This window comes from Zingiber officinale, chromosome 3A (assembly GCF_018446385.1).
Source record: "Zingiber officinale cultivar Zhangliang chromosome 3A, Zo_v1.1, whole genome shotgun sequence".
Classification (NCBI taxonomy): domain Eukaryota; kingdom Viridiplantae; phylum Streptophyta; class Magnoliopsida; order Zingiberales; family Zingiberaceae; genus Zingiber; species Zingiber officinale.
In genome coordinates, this window is record NC_055990.1 from 16717850 (window position 1) to 16737583 (window position 19734).

The following is a 19734-nucleotide window of genomic DNA, read 5'->3' on the forward strand; positions in this document are numbered from 1 at the left end:
TTCGGCTCGATAAAACTGTCGAGCTCGAAATCGAGCTCGAGCTTTGCTCGATAAGATAAACGAACGAACTCGAATGAGCTTTTTACCGAATCGAGCTCCGAATAGCTCGCGAACCATTTGGTTCATTTACATCCCTATATCCTTCGATCATAGTAAGATATCTCGTATAGTGTAGTCCATATTCACGAGTATATATTTTGTTATAATATCCATAATCTTCTATGTTCAAGTTGTGGGTTTGGATGAAATTTAAGAGAAACAATTAAGATTTCATGAGATGACTCAAAAGGATTAGGATTAAATTCAAAACGATTCAAAGGACTTGAAAATGAGCTTGCTGACCATTAAATTCTTAAAAGAATCAGATTGGCACGGCATTTAACTAAACAATTCAGATGGATAAAAGTAGAATTTTTTTTCTTCACCTAAAATGTTGTTTCTAGCATTGTTTATTTGAATCGATCAGTGACCCGAATCAACTTAATGATTTGCTGGATGATTTGCATATTGAATTTTAACTTTAATTAGATGGCTTCAAAGGATTCTAGTAGATGGACTGAGAGTTGAATTTTGACTTTAATTAAATGAGCAAAGAATAGGAAGGATTAGGGATGGCTCGAAAGGGGTCTGTAGTGACTGAATTGGACCTGAGTAGTGACTTTTGACTTGAATTGGGTGAGTCAACTTGATGAGTAAGATCCAATTTGCATTAAGTGAGTCAAAGGATGTGGATAGAGTTTTGGTTTGATCAATTATCAAAAAAGACTCGAGTTTGAGTTTGTGTTTGCTCGGACAATTCAAAAGGATTCCAGAAAATTAGTTCCATCTCTTCAAAGAGATCTAGGTAGGATTTGTGGTCATTTAATAGACTCCCTTAAAGAGACAAGTTGAACGTCGAAGAGATAAGTTGATGGATGAACGGTTTATCTATACTTTCCTTTTACTAATAAAGAGGAAAGATGAATATCTCAAGATAAATTTTAGCATCCATCTTTTCTAACTCGTTACTCGAAATTATATGGAAAAACTTTATAAATATCTTAATTCTTTAATTTGCTACGCATTACAATCATAATCACATGCAACAATGAACTAAAGCTTCATGATCAAGTGATTTTAAAAAGGAAGATAATATAACATGGTCCAAAAACACTACCAAAAAGTAATTCAAATAAGGGAGAGTAAACAATTATACGGATCTTTGATAAAAAAAAAACCAATGTGCACACCTAAAAATATCCGGGACATATGTTTTTAAAAGAACAAAAAAAAAACTTCTAACAAATAGTTTAGCAAATTAACTTTCAAATGTCCCTCTCCGAGTCACTAAATAGCCATTCGGATGTCTCACTATAGAAGAAAAGAGATATTAAGTTACATAAAAGCTAACAAAGAAATTATTCGGTTGAGGATTTCGACTTGCGATGCCTTTTTATTATCATTACAAGAGCAGCTTTTGCATCATCCAGAGTTTGAATTTCACGTTCAGCCTCGAAGGATATCCTTCGAATGCTAAACTGCAAGATGAAGTCCCAAGTAAACCGTTCAATATCAACAAGACCAATATTATGTTGAAACATATCCAAATGCCTAACATGCCTGAAACAATGATGGAAGAAACCAAAAAAAACTCAAAAAATAAATGCGCCCAAAAAAGAAAAACAATAGTAGCAGCATTGCTGTCACTTGGCATAACTGAGCGTCTAAGGTAGGGTTTAACTATATGGTTAGTGAACGATATTAAATTGGCCAAAATCATTTTTCTCATTTTAAAATTTGCTCTATTCAATGGCAAGTAGCAAGTTGCTGACTTTGCCACTAAGCATTCGTGGGTTGTCCATGGTAGTATGTCCGTTTGAGATGATAACATGATGTTGATGAGGCGATTGACCAAGATTATAATGCCAACGTGGATGCTGTGTATCATTACGTGCTACTGAGTACATACGACAAATGGACCTAACTGGAACAATTTTTTAGAGTCGGCAATTACACAGAAACATAATTGAAATGTAGGTGATGATTAAAATCATGTTGTATGATTACCTCAGTTAATAGATAAATCAGTGGAACATGAGGATTTATTAGTAGAACAGATGAAATGTGTTTCAATAATATGAAAAGCTGCAACAGACGTGAAGGTTAGATTTACTATCAATAAGTCGGTGACAATTGATGAAAATTTCATTAATAACAAAAAAAATTATTGATAGAAATGGAGATGACCTGTACGAGTTATTTGTGATTGGTGTGTGCTCATTAGGTTTAAACATAACAATTAACAAGACTGGTACCATCCATCATATTCCATGGACCAGAGTTTTCATCGATGTGTACATATTTGGTGAAAGAGAGAGAAGCAGCAAGAGAAATGATAGTTGGATCTATTATTCAACTGGTCAGTAATAATTGATAAAAATATCATTAACAACATAATGAGGTTACTGACAAAGATGCATATCAAATATCTTGTGCAGCTATAAAAGATGATAAAATAAGAGAGAATAAGTTAAAATGACAAATATGTTCAAGTTGAAGTTGTAAGGAGTGAAGGAAGATCAAAGATTCAAGAGCTCTAGATGACATAAACATGTCCAAAGACGACTAATATTTTTTAAGTTTGACCTGAATCAATTAGAGTTGAAGGTGTAAGAGATAAAGGAAGATCAAAAGATTTTTTAAAAAACATAATTAGCAGTGATTCAATAGATTTTAATATCATTTGTGTTTGATTTTGACCAGATTGAGAATTTTGGCGCACAATTATAAAAAATCGAAGGAATGGTAATTGCTCATGAAACAACGAAAAGACTTGTAAGAAAGCACGCATAATTTTCACTTTCTTTTCAGTGATAACTCATACCTGTGCGCCTTGTCGAACCCGAACATCAGTGCCTTTACTATCTACAGATATGAAGGCAGCATCATCTATCTCAACTTTTGTTGATAAGATATCTTTAAGTTTCTTCGAAAACATTGCATTAAGTTCCTAGCATGGCATGTTAAGATGAGATGTTTAGAAGAGACCATTTCACCCTACAAAAATAATATTGAAAATGGAAACAAAACATAAGCAAGAGTATGAAGCCTACCTTCAAATTTTGTTCTCCACTCTCAGCAGCAATCTTATCGGGTTTCATGGTTTCATATTCCTTCACATCCACCCACGCAACAGTTCCAAATCCTCCAATAAAATATATGTCACTGAGCAATGTTGAAAACTATATTAGTCATTATATAGCAGGATACATGCTTTATTCTATATTATATTGCTAGGAAAAATACTAACTCATACAATAAACAAAACAATCATAAAGAAATGAGCAACAAAGTTATGAGAACACATTTCATAAGAATCTGTCAATCTCTACACCTTCTTAGATGGCAAAAAGGTTAGCCACTATGAATTAAAAACAACTTCAGAATAAAATCTGGAAATAGGAACTTCAAAAAATTTAGGCAAAGTATTTGGAGACATGAGAACATAACTTCGGTCATACTGCATATCGTAAATACCTTTAATTGGAATTGAACTGGTAAAAAATTGGCAAATACTTCTGTACTTATACGAGCTAAGTTATAAAAAAGCTTGTGTGTGGCAGAGATCAGTTCCCGACTATGCATGTTACAGTGTGGGTGTTAACACAGAGAAGGGACCTGTTTAGTTGGAGAATCTAATGGTTGTACTAAAAATTCATCTAGAAAAATAGAGTCAGATTAGAGGCTGTTGCCGACTATCACACAGATGTCCAGTTAACAATGCATACAGTAAAGAGAGTCTTGTGTGATTGTTGTGTTCTGTTTAGGCTAAAAGAAAATTTGTTGCCATACTATATAGAATGAAGTGTTGAATTGCTAGGGAATCACATGTACAAAAGGAGGTTAAGATGGACGTGTAGAGTACAAGAAAGAATAAAAAAATAATAATCGACAACAATTAGATGTAGATTCAATAGATGATAAAATGTGAGGAGCCAAGAATTTCATATTGGGGGTGAATGGGTGGGTCGTGTCTCTGGTTTAGATGGTACAAACACATTCACAGACAGTTAACTAATATTATAGTTAGAAGAGTTGAATTTATTAAATTAGACTGTGCAAGGGGTAGAGTGAGAACAAAGAAAACATTATTCAATTAATTAAAAATAATGATTAGTATGAATATTATTAGTGATAAGTAAAATGGATTCTTCAAGTTTGAAGTTTACCAAAAAAACACAATCTCATAATGTTGAAAATTTTCTAAAATGATACACACACAACAAATGCTATAAGTTTCACTAGTAACCTCAAGATTTCAATTGGTAGGTGATTTTATACACAATTCAATTAAGTTTGTTGGATTCATGCAAGAAAGGTGAGGAAACTAGGATTGGAATGTAGGTTCATAAGATCCATCCCGGTTTTGATCTCATGAGATTTGGGCCAACTAAGTTGAGTGGTAAGATCATAAGATCCTACCGTATGAACCACAATACTAATGACTATGCTATTAGAGAATTATTTAAAATTGCTAAATGAAAAAATGTACCAATATCAGAAGGAAATCCCGAAATTTATGATCTAATTTTGCAGTCCATTCCCACAACCATGTAGGCCTAATTGTTGGATCACATAAAATATAAAGATATCTTAACAAAAGTTATAAATAAATTTTGAGAATATGGTTAAAAAACTAGATTCTTCTAGAATATTTTAAAAATGAAACAGCCGATCAACTCTCATATAATAGAAAATCAACTTTAGGTACAAATAGATAATTCCTAAGCTACTCATATAATAGGTATTTTACTCAGGAGAAAGTACAAAAGGGAGACAAATGTTAAACTTATGTGTAACTGTAAAGTATAAACACAGATCTCATGCTGAACTGACAGTAATGGAAGGGGAAAGTAGATGATCTAGATTTTCATGGAAGTTGTTGACTGAATAATTGGAAACTCAAAACATCTCACTCTTTGGTGTTTAAGGTTGAAGACAAGAATGGCAACCTACATTAGATGGACTAGTCAATGCAAGACAGAAAAAGATGGATCTGGCAATTGAACTCGGTAATTAAAGGAAGGGATGAATAGTTAGAAGGAAACATTTCTTTATTGATGCCAAGAGGAGATAAACACACAATGAAGTAAGGATTAGTAATTCAGTAATTCAGTTGATCACAGGCAATCCCAGTTTACTACAAAAAGAGGATAACGCTGAGTTCAATCTAGTTCCACTTGCATCTGGTTATGACCAGGTTAAAATTATCCTTTTTTTCATTTTATAGATACCAAGCTGGAGACGCATCCAGTTCCCGGTTCAGTCAATTCAATTCACTGGGCTTTGAACAAAAGCATAATGCTGATAAAAGTCAAGGAATTTTATTTATTAGTTTTATGTTGGAAATTAAAATTATATTAACATATTGTACAACCCTACTTATAGATGATACCACGTCTTGAAATAAGAAAAGAGTTTAAAAAAGGGAAAAATCAGCAACGACTAAAACAGAATATATATATATGGCTATTACACTCATTATGTTGGGTTGTAGACATTGATTAAGCCTAGTTTGAAGTTTAAATCTTTAAAGTTCTTCCTTAGTAGAGCCATAGTAAGGATATCTATTGTCCAAACACTAGTTAGTGAATGCAATAACTTGATTATTTCTTCTTCTATCTTTCCCTATATGAAGTGGTGATCAATCTCCACATGTATATTTTATCATGATGCACTAGGTTCTTTGCAATATTGATAGCAAAACATCTACATAAGTTCTTTAACAATGATCCTTAACCCCTTAATAGTCTTTGTAACCACATCCTTTCACACCATACAGCATTGCTCTAAATTTGACATCTGCATTGCTTCTTGACACTACATCATTTAACTTAATGCTTTTGTGATTTCCCAAAATATAAGACTTTTCACAATGTTAGTTTTAAATATGCCAAGATTCTATAGACTGCCTTTATGTGCTCTTCATTGGATTCTTCATGAATTGACTCACTGTAATATCTGAGTAGCCAATTTCAGGTCTTGTATGTGATAAGTATATAGTTTTCCCACAAGCCTTTAATATCTGCCTTTATGAACTGGTGCACAATCCTCTTTGGTTCCTAGTTTGATTGTTGAGTTCATGGGAGTGTCTACTGACTTGTATTTGAGCATTCATGTTTATTTCAGAAGGTCCAAAGCATATTTTCGTTGAGAGACTGAGATTCCTGTGTTTGACTGTCCATTCCACAAAAAATACATGAGGCTTTCCAAATCTTTAATTTTGAATTCTTTGACTAATAGACTCTTGAGTGTGTTTATCTCAAGAATATGATGTCCTCTTAGACTAATATCATCCACATATACAATAAGAATAGCAATTCTCCCTTGAGTTGAACATGTAATAAAGAGGCTGTGATATGTGTGACATTGTAGATAACCATACTACTAATACTTATTACTCTAGTAAATTGTCAAACCAAACTCTTGGGAATTATTTGAATTTGTACAATGATTGTTTCAATCTACAATTTTGTTGATTGTGGCTTGTATATTTCTTCCGCCTAGTCTCCATTGAGAAAAGCGTTCTTGACATCTAATCGATGAAGTGAAGAGTCTAGATTTGTAGCCAGAGATAGGAAAACTTTAACTGTACTAATTTGGCTATAGGAGTGAAAGTTTCTTCGTAATTGATTCCATAGGATTGTGTGACAATAGAAGAGAAGGAGGCTAGTGTTAGTAGACATGTAATGCTCGAGACAAGAGAGACAATTAGGGTTTGGAGAAATAGTTAGAATTTGGAGATATGGATACAGTTTAGAGAGACAACTAGAGTTGGCTCCGATATCATTTTGGAAATTAAAATTTTATTAACTTATAAAAATCATATTATACAACCCTACTTATAGATAATACTAATCTAGAAAATAAAGAATATATATATATATATATATATATATATATATATATATATATATATATATATATATATATATATATAGAGAGAGAGAGAGAGAATTGGGTAATAACTATCCATATCCTTAAAGATCTTCTAAGAGACTACTTAACTAATTAACAACTATAGGTACACAAGGAAGTAAGGATATCCTATATTTCACCAAAAAAACAACTAGTTTTCTCGGTGATCATTTGAAGTTCTAACAGAGTATAGGTAGGACATTTAGCCACATGGGTTATTTTGCTAAATTGAATGATCCAAATTGTTTGAATGATGAATTAGTTTTTGAGTTCATTTCCTTGACTACTAGTGTTTACCTAGAAGGGAGGAAATGGGAGAAAACAAAGCAGATTAATTTGGAAAGCAAACACAGGAATTATATATCAATTTCCTTCCACCCATCTTGTTTTATTTGACAGAACTGAAAGGGAAAAAGTAAATATTGTCTTTATTAGGGACAATTTTTTCCCTCTATTTCCACTTGATATGAAAATAAATGAAATTGAAAAGAATTAAAAAAAAATTTCTTCCTCTTCTGCCTCTTCATTCCAAGTAAATGGAAGAAAATGACAAACTTCATCTCTTTTGCTTCCTATTTCCAAGTAAACACACCATATGGGTGCTTGATGCATTGGGCTGCAATTACTACATTTTATCAACTAAATTATTTTATCAAACAGATAGCTGTCTCTTCCATTGAAGTAACTCACTTCTAAGAATATAAGAGTCTATCCAAGCACAACAAAGTAGGCTTTGTTGTTTTTAAAAGTGGAGGACCATTTGCATATTTGCATGCAGTGCTACTATAGGGCCTTGATATGCACTCCATAAATTGAAATCATACCGCATGTTAATTTAAAAACCATGGTGTAGGAAAATAAGGAGAGATGTAAGAATTTCTTAAATCACTAATCCCCTATCTTTCCTTACTCTATCTTTGTTCTATTGATCCTACTTTTCTTAATATTACTGCATATTTCTAATTTTCAACTAGAAGTATCATAGCATCCAACTATACCATGTCTAAACAAACAAAAAACTGCCTATTTTGAAGTTCAATATGTTGCTGCACAACTACAAAAAACAAATAGTAGATCGACCACTATCTTTGATCTACTCAGTGGAAAATCAAATTAATACTGTGGAAATAAATTGATGGCTTACCTAATGTTTTGCATCCTGTAATAGTAGAAGTTGCTCCATTGTTGGGATGCCCATTGTAGGTGTTTTGCAGCAAATTGTTGGCGAGCCCATTCCTAGAAAATCCACTGCTTATAAAGAACATTGATTGCTAGGTAATCTTTTTCATTGATCAGATAAGAATTTATATTATTATACAAATATCCAGTAAAACATCAACAGAAATACCAAAAATGTAAATATGCTCAGCATTCAGCAACAATTAGAAAGCGAATTTCTACTAGCAAATGAACATACAATTTGCCCAAGAAGAACATAATAATTAATATTATAACACAAGTATTCTCTACTTACAGATGTGGTACTTATAATGTAATAGTAGGAAGCTATTTGAGGCCTTGCAAGTGCTTTGTCAAACAAAAGCAATTAATGGAGTTAACATTGTGTGTATAAATTTTCTTCTAGTGTCATGGTACTCCAGACCATATCCATATGGACAAGTGAGCTGATTGCTAGTGCATATGCCGAGGGTGGATTGCCTCCTAACTAATCAATTTGGGATAGAATGGACTCCCATCTATTCACCACATGGTATTGAGAGCATGCCGATAGCTATTCATAATTTGGATGAGTGGTGTACTGAACCGGGGTGCTTCACACTCATACTACCACATGTACAATTAAATCATTCATGAAGTGCTTATTTCGCTTTCCTAACCCCATCGATATAATATTTTTTTTATCATTAAGACAGGTATATTTCAACATAACAATGATATATTGAATAAATGAGATGTAAATGCATAATTAATTTTCTATATGTTTTAGCAGTGCTATCTTTGTTTTACTTAAAGTGTTCCCAAGTGCGCTTCTACAAAAAGTTGAAGGTTATAAACATTGTTGTATCAAAAGAAATTTTGAGAAGCAAATTATCAAACACTAAACAAGTACCACACAATCCGCTTTAGCACAAAGTACATCTCATAAATGCACTTTTTGGAATACAAATGCAATGTCAAACTTTGCCTAAGTCACTTAAGGCATGCACATAATGTAGATTAGGGCTGTAAACGAGTCAAGCCGCTCGTGAGCCGCTCGGTCAAAGCTTGGCTCGAGCTTGATTTTGACCGAGCTCGAGCCGGCTCGTTTAGTATTCGAGCCGAGTTCAAGCTGAAATAATACTGGCTCGATGGCTTGTCAAGCTTTTTCGAGCCAGGCTATATATATAATATATGATTTTTATTTATTCGTGTAACTATTAATAAATTTAGTGCCATTACATGATTAACAATAAGTACCGGGTAAAACTGTAAGTTTTAAAAGTTTAATTTTAAAACCTAAATTCAATTCTTAAATTCTAATTTCTAAATTCCTAAATATCAGATTTTAGTTACAACCCTAATTTCAACGCTCAAGCCTCAAGCCTGTCAACTTTCCCAGTTTCCCTTCGTCGCCGCCTTCTCAACTTTCCCTTCGTCACCGCCTTCTCAACCTCTCAACTTTCCCTTCGTCTCCGCCTTCTCAACTTTCCCTTCGTCGCCGCCTTCTCAGCTTTCCCTTCGTCGCCGCCTTCTCAACCATTGCCGCCTACTTAGCAATCACCGCCGTTCCTACTCAACAGTCGCCGCCATGCCTACTCAGCGTCTCAGCGCACCCTCAGTCAGGAACAAACTTGCGTGCATTTTTTTTTTGGTGAGTTTTCGGAAAACACTGTGTTCTATGCGTTTCTTATTTCTTCCTTTTTCTTGATGCTATAAATGCACAAAATTGGTCATTCAAAAGATCCACAGTCCACAAACCTCTTCCTTTTTCTATGCGTTTTTTTTTAGTGCTATGATTATCATTGTCTCATATGTCATCAAGTCATTGCTGTGAGGACGAGAAGCTAATATTATTGGTTGATATCACAAATACATGACATCTTTTCATGTGTTTTTAATATCTTTGTCTAGTTCAACTTGATGTTTAACATGTTGGGTAAATTTGTTGTGCTTGTGTTGTCCTTGTGGTTTCTTTTGTTTAACCATTGAAAAAACTTGGCTTTATATTTCTACTTCTCACTTATCATCCACTTCTATCTGTTCTGCAGGAACATCTTTCAAGCGACGATTTTGCATTTGTCTTCTGCTTGAAGGTCTTCTTCTTATTTCATGGATTTTCATTACTTAGATTCCCATTATTTGACTTGCTCTGTTGTGATTTTATCTTTTGCTTGTGTGCCTGTTTTGTAATACTTGAAATTATCACTCATCGTTTTGTCTATGTAGCATGATTTCAAATGCCTTATTTGGCTTCCTCATAAGCCCCTTCCATTTTGGTGCTGGACATCAACTCTGCATTTTGATACCTAACAGCCTGACTGACCATATGTAAAGTTTTTTAAAACAGACGTATTGGTGTAGATCTACAGTGGATTCTAATATCCAAGTTTTAACTTTTAAGTAACTTAGTAAATTGCTACATCCAGTTAATCCAACATAAATATTTGTAATGTTTTGGGAACTAATTTGGTGTTTTTATGTTTGATATTGTGTATGTGTTTTCTCACATTCTTCTGCTTAACTTAAAAGTAAGGTATGAATGTGTACAATTATGTATGGTCTGTTTTCTCCTATGTTCTGTTATCTGCAGCATTTGTTATCATTAAGGTTAATTAAATGTGCATGATTCAAACATACATTTTCTGCATGCAAAGTCTGGTTGGTGAGCACTATGATCTAAAAACTTGAGCCATTAAGAAAGAGTATATTCTTCTCTTAAGTCTTAACAATAGTAAAATTCATACTTTTAGTCTGTCCTAATTCATCATTTATATTCTCTCGACTTTATTTTTTTTTCTTCTGAGTTTTTTATAATTTATTTGGCAGTTTTTTATCTCTTGATGAGTTATGTCTATAGAAGGGTCATCTATTCCACTTACCATAAATAGTGTCATAGCTGAAAGTAATGAGGTTAATCTTGAGATCAACAAGGAAATTGCCACAGCTGGTCAAGAAACACAAGAAAATGCTGTAGCAAAAGAGGAAGAGGGATTCCAAACAAAGAAAAGGAAAAAAATTTCAGAAGTTTGGAATGATTTTGACACAGTGGATAGATCAAAGAAAGCAAAATGTAAACATTGTCAATCTATTTTTACATTGGGTAAATCAGGGGCCACATCAAGTCTTTTGAGACATAGATTAAATTGTGTGAAGAGAAAAATTAATTTACGAGCAGCTGAACAACAATCAAAGTTGAATTTTTTGCCTACTGATTCAGCTTCGCCATCCATTCTGACTGTGCATTCTGGAAAATTTGACATGGAACAAATGAGGGAGGCAGCTGCTCATTGGATCATGATGCATGAACACCCATTCACCATTCTTGATGAAGAGGGGTTCAATTTAATGATGAGGCGTGGAATGCCGGAATGGCAAAAAATTAGTAGGACGACATGCCGAACAGATTGTATGAAAATTTATGAGATTGAGAAAAAGAAGTTGAAGAAGAGTCTTGAGTGTGTTGATAAAATAAGTTTGACAACAGATTGTTGGAAGTCAAAGACTCAAAAGATTGAATACATGGTTGTCACTGGGCATTGGATTGATTCTTGTTGGAATTTACAAAAGCGAGTTTTAAGTTTCATTAACGTTCCACCACCAAGGGGAGGTCTTCAAATTTCTGATGCCATTTTCAAGTGTATGAAAGAGTGGGGCATTGAAAACAAGGTTTTCACTATTACAGTTGATAATGCTTCAAGTAATGATTTGGCTATTCGATATATGAAAGATACCATTCAAAAGTCAAGAACATTGGCATGTGAAGGAAATTTATTTCATGTTCGTTGTTGTGCACATATCTTGAACTTGTGCGTTCAAGATGGATTGAGGGAGATTGAAGATATTATTGGTAATATAAGGGAAAGTGTAGAATATGTAAATCGTTCAGAGGCAAGATGTGTGCAATTTGCAGAGTGTGTGCAACAACTACAGTTGAAGGATAAATAATTGATTCGTGATTTCAAAACCAGGTGGAACTCGACTTTTGAGATGTTAAGTTGTGCACTCAAGTTCAAAGAAGCTTTTAAGATGTTCAAAGAACGTGATCCCTTTTATGGTTGCTGCCCTCAAGAAGGAGAATGGAATAAAGCTCAAAAGATTTGCTCACTGTTGGAGTCTTTTTGGACAGCCACACACATTATTTCAGGTAGTGAGTATCCTACTTCAAATTTATTTCTTCAAGAAGTTCAAAAAATAAAGTCAGCATTGGATATTTATGCACAACATGAAGATTTGTTTCTTAAGCAACTAGCTAGCAAAATGAAAGAAAAATTTGACAAGTATTGGGGTGATTGTAATTTATTGATGGCTATAGCTGCTGTGTTAGATCCAACCAAAAAAATGTTTGCGGTTGAATTTTGTTTTCCTAAACTTTATTCTGAATTGGATGCCTCTAAGCATATCTCAAAAGTTAAGGAGATAATTAATTCTCTTTATGAGGAGTATGTTGTTGAAGAAACTAATAAAGGAACACCTCATTTATCTGAGCCTGAGAGTTTTGGTTCTTCAAGTGCTAGAAGAAGTCAACAAAATTCTGTGTATAATTGGGATGATTTTGATGATTATTGTGCAAAAGTTGAAATTTCAGAGACTAAGAGATCTGAATTAGTAGATTATCTTGAAAAAGGCCGTCTAAAGAAGAATGAGATTCCTAAAAAATTTTCGTGTTTAGAATGGTGGAGAATGAATAGAATGCAATATCCAATATTGTCAAAGATAGCAGCTGATATTTTAGCTATTCCAGTGAGTTCAGTGGCTTCAGAAGCAACATTTAGTGCAGGGACAAGAGTTATTGATTCTTATCGTTCATCTCTCTCTCCAAACACAATGCAAACTCTACTGTGTGGGGGTGATTGGCTTCGACATATACATGGACTGAAAAAGAAGACTAAAGTAAGTTAAATTTCATTATTAGCTTTCTAAGTTGCATACTAATGTATTTAATCACTTATTGATCTGATTTTTACTTTTTCAGAAAGCTAAAACTTATCAAGAAATTGTTCTTCCAGTATCTACCTCTTAAAGTAAGTAAGATTTTAGTTCTTTGTTTAACATGTGTTTCCAGTATAATTATTGTGCTATTACAGTTAAGCTTAATATCACTTACTATTGTTAAATGCAGATTGTGCTATTGCAGTTAAACTTAAGCTTAATATTACTTCATGTTATTGAATGCAGATTGCAGTATAGGTGGTATGATTGAGAATTTGAGATGGAGATGAAGATATTCATTGTTGCAGAAATTTAGTGTTTTGAGCAGTTTGGAACTTTGGATGGCTTGAATTTAGAATATCATGTTTTTGGATTTGGTTAATTTTGTTGGAAATTTGAGATGAAGTTTGATATTTTGGCAACAAGAATAGTGTTTTATGAGATAATTGTGTTTTTGATTTATGTTTTTTATTATCTGAGACTAAGAATTTGAGATATGTGTTGTGAATTTGTGATGTTTGAACTTCAAGTAGTGTTCTTTTATCTCACGTGTTGTGAATTTGTGATGTTTGAACTTCAAGTAGTTTTCTTTTATCTCACGTGTTGTGAATTTGTGATGTTTGAACTTCAAGTAGTTTTCTTTTATCTCATAGATGAATAATTGATGTTTTGATGTTTAATTTTAGGGATGAATTTGATCATTATTTATTTAAACTTGTTATTGTTTGATTTACAATATAAAAAAAATACTGTAAAATTGGCTTAGGTTATGACTCGAGCTGAGCTCGAGCTCGAAAGCTTGAATTTAATTCGAGCTTTTCGAGTCAAGCTCGAGCCTAGGATTAAATGATCGAGCCAAGCTCGAGCTTAAATTTATAAGATTGATCGAGCTCGAGCTCGAGCCGAGCTGATCTAAATCGAATCGAGCCGAGCTCGAGCCAAGGCTGGCTCGAGCTTGACTCGGCTCGTTTACAGCCCTAATGTAGATTCATAGTAGATATTAACAACATGAGAAAATTGTAATAATAAATAGAGAACTAATACAATAGAAGTAGGTAAGAAGATGCACACTTAACAGTCCATTATATTAACCCAAAGGTCCCAAGACCATAAATGGTTATGATGCCATCTCAAGTGTGGTGGAAAAATCATATTCATTGATGACAGAATTATGTATCCCTGTGGCTACATAAGTAAAAGTTTTAGGTGAAAGAGTCAAAGATCCCATTTGAGAATGAATAAACAATCAAAGCTAGGTCAAGTCTCAATAAATTAAGCCAGTGTAGCACACAAAGGTGTAAGAAAAGGTTAGTAATGAACAGAAATTCAACCACATACAGCTGTGTATTCAGATAATATGGTCAGAATACTGCACATGCAATCAATAGAACCCACAAGGATGTATAATCCTGATAAAATATAGGTAAGTGGTTGCAATTTATATGGACATCTAGAAAACATATTTAAATCATTAATCCTCAAAAGCTACCAAATCAAATCAGTGAAGTCAATGCATTCAGATTACAATTCCAATGTATGTATTTATTGTAAAAATGGATGCTTGATAATCATAACTTACCAAGCTTACATCATGGCATCCATTTATAGAAGTAACCAAAAGGATGGCTATAGATTTATGTCATTTGATTAGTTACCGATAATCGATGACAGAAATTTTACATATATAGAAATGATCATTTATTGGCTATGAATGTTAAGAGTGTTCCAACAATTTAGCAAATAAAAGGACTGCAATTGAATTCCATGTATCTACTAAAAACCTGTTGATCGGCTTCAAGTGGAAACACATCACCAAATATTGTAACACGGGCATTTGATAGTGAACTCCATCCCGGTATCTTCAATTGAAAGATGCATTCAGTCAGACAAAACAGCAGAAAAAAGTCAAAAAATTGATGATAATGTCAATAAAAGCTACACCTGTACAAGCAGAGAGCATCTTGAATCCTCCAGGAGATTCCTTGTGTGCATAGCTAGAGGAGAGAGTGAAAAAACTGGATCTGCACAGAAGCACAAAAATAACATTCTCTATAACTAAATGGTACAGTTAGATGAAGAGATAAGGTATTAACTAAAAGTGATACTTACGCCCAAGTGAATCGACAATAAAATCAACCAATGAACCAGTAGGATAACCTATACGATGATGATGCATATGTGACATTATAGTGCATAGCTGACCAAACCTGGCCTATAGTTGAAACACAAAATAATGCATTAGAGATGGAAAATAAATAGATTTGGCAAAATTAAATTTATAATAAAACATAGGGCAAATAAAGGTAGGCTCCAATTAATTTATCTTGGCAAAATCACCTGCTCCATTAGGTTACGGACATCCAAAGAAGGCTGAGGTAAATTATGGGTGGAAGTTGCAGTTAGTACACCACCTAAAATTGGTGACCTGAAGAGTCCATCATTCTCAAATGTAGCAGGTGTTCCCGTCTCCAGCTCTTTGCTCGTGAAACTCTGGTAACCACCATTTGGTAACTCGCTCTGAAAAGGATGAGAGAGAGAAACATGTAACCAAATTGAGTTTGTTCAAGGGAACAAGGCAGCATTTTATATTTGGTAAACAGCACAAAATCCATTCAAGGACAACTGGACAAAGAAGGCAGGACCCGTATCAACAGATACAGGACACCACTACTAACGGATCAATGCTACAATCTAACCAAACCAAACCATATTCACAAACCAAAAAATTGGCTAAAGAGGTTGTTGCTTCCCATTTCTTTTTAAGAATTGATATACATTTTATCATGATATTTCTTCAATTTCATTGTAAAATAATTTGTGTGCAGAACAACAAAACACATTCAGTAGGCAACAATCAACCGCCAAGTTGCTCTCATAAATTTGTATGCATCACTCTCATTCTTCCAAGTTCCAACCAAAAAAACATCTTCTTTTTTGGTAGTTAAACTGATAGGAAGGAGGAAAAAGAAACAGTACCTCCAGCAATAATGGTCCATCGTCGATCGAGAAATTCAACCCGCTCAACAGAACCCCGTTTTCCTCCACGCTTCCTCCGGAGGCTTCAAGTGCAAAGGCCCTGCCTAGTCTTATTCTACGCTGCGAAGGACTCGAAAGCATCAAAGACGCATCCTTTCGGCGCACTCCGCTGCAACAGGATCCAAAGGCTGGGAGTTTGACGAGGGCCGAACTAGAGTGCCTGCAAGTGAGGCAGGGATTAACGTTCCCGGAGAGGGCAGCCGAGCCGGAGAGAGATTCCATGGAGGAAACTCGAGGGAGAGAAGGAAGCCGGAGGAGCGCTGCAGAAACCCAAGAGACGATCGGAAGTGATCGAATTCGCTTTTATTTACCTCCTTGTTTGGCCTCTGCAAAGGCAAATTGGGCGGCTCAAAATGTAGATCTTTTTTTATTTAAAAAAAAACCTAAATTGGAGTAGGGCATCAATTGTTCAAAACTACACCACCAATAATAAAAATTTTATTTTCTTTGGAAAATTTTCACAGTTGAACCTTATATGAAAAATATTTTCACTAAAAAATATAAATTCTGTTACTATCAAAAAGTAATATCTTTTTTATTGAATATAAAGAGAATGAAAAAAAAAATCTAATTTTTTAAAAAGAAATTTTGGAGAGAAGTAAACTAAGATAAAGTTATATTTCCTTATTCTAGCAAGTAAAAAACGTTCGATGGGTGCTAACATAAATTCCTTCTAAACGCATAGCTTCACTTTTGGATAATGTCTTTGCAAAGTAAGGGGCTAATGGTTTGTTTGAATGAAAAAATATTGTTCTTCCTTCTATTTTTGGCTCACATGGAATGAAAGTAAATTTAAGATATAAAAAAAATATTTTTAACATGGGTGTTTTAAAACCATAAATCCCTTCTAATTATGTCCTTATATGGATTTAAATATCTTCCTTTGATTTAAATTAAGTTCTCTAAATGTGTCTTGCTTATCACTAGACTAAATCATTATTGGTAATAATAATAATAATAATAATTTGATATAATTATATTTCCTAAATAGAGAAGGGAGAAAACTAATTAAAATTTTCATTCTTTGTTTCCCTCTATTTGGGAAAGGATGCTTCCAAGTAATCGAGCTTTCAAGCTAATTTCTTTTTATAAATTTGATAGAGAATTTAAATTAGGTTTCACTTATGTTTCTGTTATATATAGAGAAATTAAAGGGGTAGCAACAAGATGATTTTGTGTTCCTGGCATGGTTCATTTGCACAATAAAATTTGGCACATCTATCCCCATTAACAAATTCCTGTAATAGACTGAGAAGTAAGCTATTATAATAAACTCTCATTCGTAAAAAAAAAATTAATTTAATAGTATATTTGATTTTAGTTAAAAAGTTGAGAAAAATATATTTTTTAACATTGTCGTCCCAAGATATTTATAGAAGTTTTTCCACTCGCAATGTTGTTAATCTTAATATGTGGGACGAAAGATATATAACTATGACGGTATATATTTTTAATATAAAATAATGTGTAAAAAATATATTAATATCATTTTATTTTCAACTTCATCAAAATTAATTATTAGAGGATCAAATTTTAAGATAGTAAACTATATAAAAGAATAATAAATAAAAAATAAACAAAGAAAATACATAAATCAATTTTACATGGTTCAAAATCTATATTCCTACTCTACTACCGTTATTGTTGTTCAATTTGAACATCTTCTAGAGGCAGATAAATCTCTTTTTCTTACAATAAAAAAAAATAACATACAAGTTTTAAATAAAATAATAAAAAATAAGTTATCAAGGGATGACTTTTTTATGCTTGTATGTCGCTCAAAATGGGCCATTAGTACAACGACACTTGTCCTATAACCAATCAAAAGTCATTTTAGATGTCGACCAAATGATCACCTTACACATTTATCAACCAATCTAGATAAGCTTAGTTGTTCGAATTTTATCTTCTTGTCACATCATCCGCGCGCTAACTGAGCATGTGGTTGACCAATTTACGATTCTGGTCTATCAACTCAGATAAATTTTGAAATTTGATTCTTATGGGTGACCACTCCCCGTGGCACATCAGGATTTGGTTTGATGGAAAAATTTAGAACAACGTACATAGGAGCTACCTTACAAAACTTGAAGACTCAACATGATCCATTTGGTTGTTGGATGACTTAATGAGATTGAATTGGTTAGTTTGGGTTCATCAATCAATGACCAATCAACTCAATGCAATATTAATGTTGGTCAATATATCCCTCATGCACTAGTCATTATTTGAGATAGTAGCCCCCGTGATTTACCTCCTTCGTATTGACTTAGAGACGGGCTGGCGGAGGCACTAAGGGCAAGCGAATCGTCTTTTGCCACAATGTTGGTCAATGTATCGTCTCCTCGGATGGGTCTAGTGACTATCGCATAAGGTGTTGTCACAATGAGGTTTGGGGTTCGAATCTCGGTAAAGCTGAGGTAAATACCTCCCTTATATGCTAGTCACTATTCCAAAGGCTAGTAGTCGTCCGTGATTTACCTCCTCTGTGTTGGCCCTAAGACGGGTTGGCGGGGACGCTGCGGGCGAGCATATTCGCTTTTTTGCCACGATGTTGATCAATGTAGATCATTGTTATCTCGCAAACGGAAGTATTTCATTAGTCATCAGGATAAATCAGGATAAATCGGGAAAGTGCACGCGGCAACTAATACAAAAGCCTAGCATATTGCACTCTTTATTTGGAGGAAATTCATACAAATACGTTATAATTGAGGTTTGAACTATAAATATCTGGATGACAATATGAATATTCTATTTTGATACTAACTCTGGGGACACTTTAGTGGTTAGACATCTATAGACATCTATAGTATGAATCCTAAATGTGGTTATTGTGATTTTTTTTTTTTTTGTGAAATGACAAATCTAGAAAAGTTAATCGGATAATCACACATATTTCTTGATTTACTCTATGAGTGGAATGTGAAGTTTTAAAATACAGGTAAATGTTCACCATATGTATCAGTCAACCTAACCAATTATTTCTAATTTACTTGGACCAAGGGTCACTAGCTAACATCCTCAGTGTTGATCCCTGTCGAACACCAATTATATCGGTCAACAATTACTAACCAGTCAACGCTAATTCGATAATTACAAAAATTACATCCTCGATTCGACATATATGTGTGATTTGAATATTCGGCAACTTTGATTAAGTAATTTACGTAATTAAAATTATTAATTCAAATTTAAGACCAAGAGAATAATTACAATTTCTTATAATAAAATTAATTTTTTAATATAACAGAACTTTTAGTTTTGAAAACTTATTTTAAATGACTCAACATGAGATACTATAACTATTATGAAATTTAAAATTGTCAACTTTATCAAAATTTAGATTATAAATTTATCATCACAAAGGAATCCTTAATCTAAAGCGTATGTAAATATATATGAAGACAATATTAGAATTGACAACTTTACATGAGTAAAAGTTCGATTAAATTAAAGTTATTGTCGATTAATTCAGAATTTTTTTTTAAAAAATATATTTGTTAATTCGGATAATTCAGTTCCATCAAGAATGAATTCACTCAAACTGATTAAACTGAAAATGAAAATCAATTATTTCAAGTTTATCAAATAAAATAAATGTTTTATTTATTTGATTTTTATTAAAAAAATTCAGTCGGTGGATTAATT

The 19734-nt window shown here is 33.3% G+C and overlaps 1 protein-coding gene across 1 annotated transcript; it reads right to left on the reverse strand.

The window, feature by feature from the left end:
- Positions 1-1182: 1182 nt before the first annotated feature.
- On the reverse strand, positions 1183-16431 carry LOC122051187. Its single transcript, XM_042612175.1, has 9 exons — positions 16024-16431; positions 15385-15564; positions 15157-15259; positions 14989-15068; positions 14829-14906; positions 8102-8193; positions 3093-3204; positions 2864-2989; positions 1183-1517 (listed from the first exon to the last, which is right to left on the reverse strand). The coding sequence occupies exons 1-9, from the start codon at positions 16303-16305 to the stop codon at positions 1398-1400; spliced, it is 1173 nt and encodes a 390-aa protein (XP_042468109.1). The 5' UTR covers positions 16306-16431; the 3' UTR covers positions 1183-1397.
- Between the last annotated feature and the right edge of the window lie 3303 nt (positions 16432-19734).

Excerpts from the sequence above, each read along its gene's own strand:
- LOC122051187 (XM_042612175.1), bottom strand. The coding sequence starts at position 16,305 with ATGGAATCTCTCTCCGGCTCGGCTGCCCTCTCCGGGAACGTTAATCCC. Across the intron at positions 2,990-3,092 it reads GTGGAGAACAAAATTTGAAG|GAACTTAATGCAATGTTTTC; the intron begins GTAGGCTTCATA and ends ATGCCATGCTAG. Across the intron at positions 1,518-2,863 it reads GGGTTCGACAAGGCGCACAG|TTTAGCATTCGAAGGATATC; the intron begins GTATGAGTTATC and ends TTCATCTTGCAG.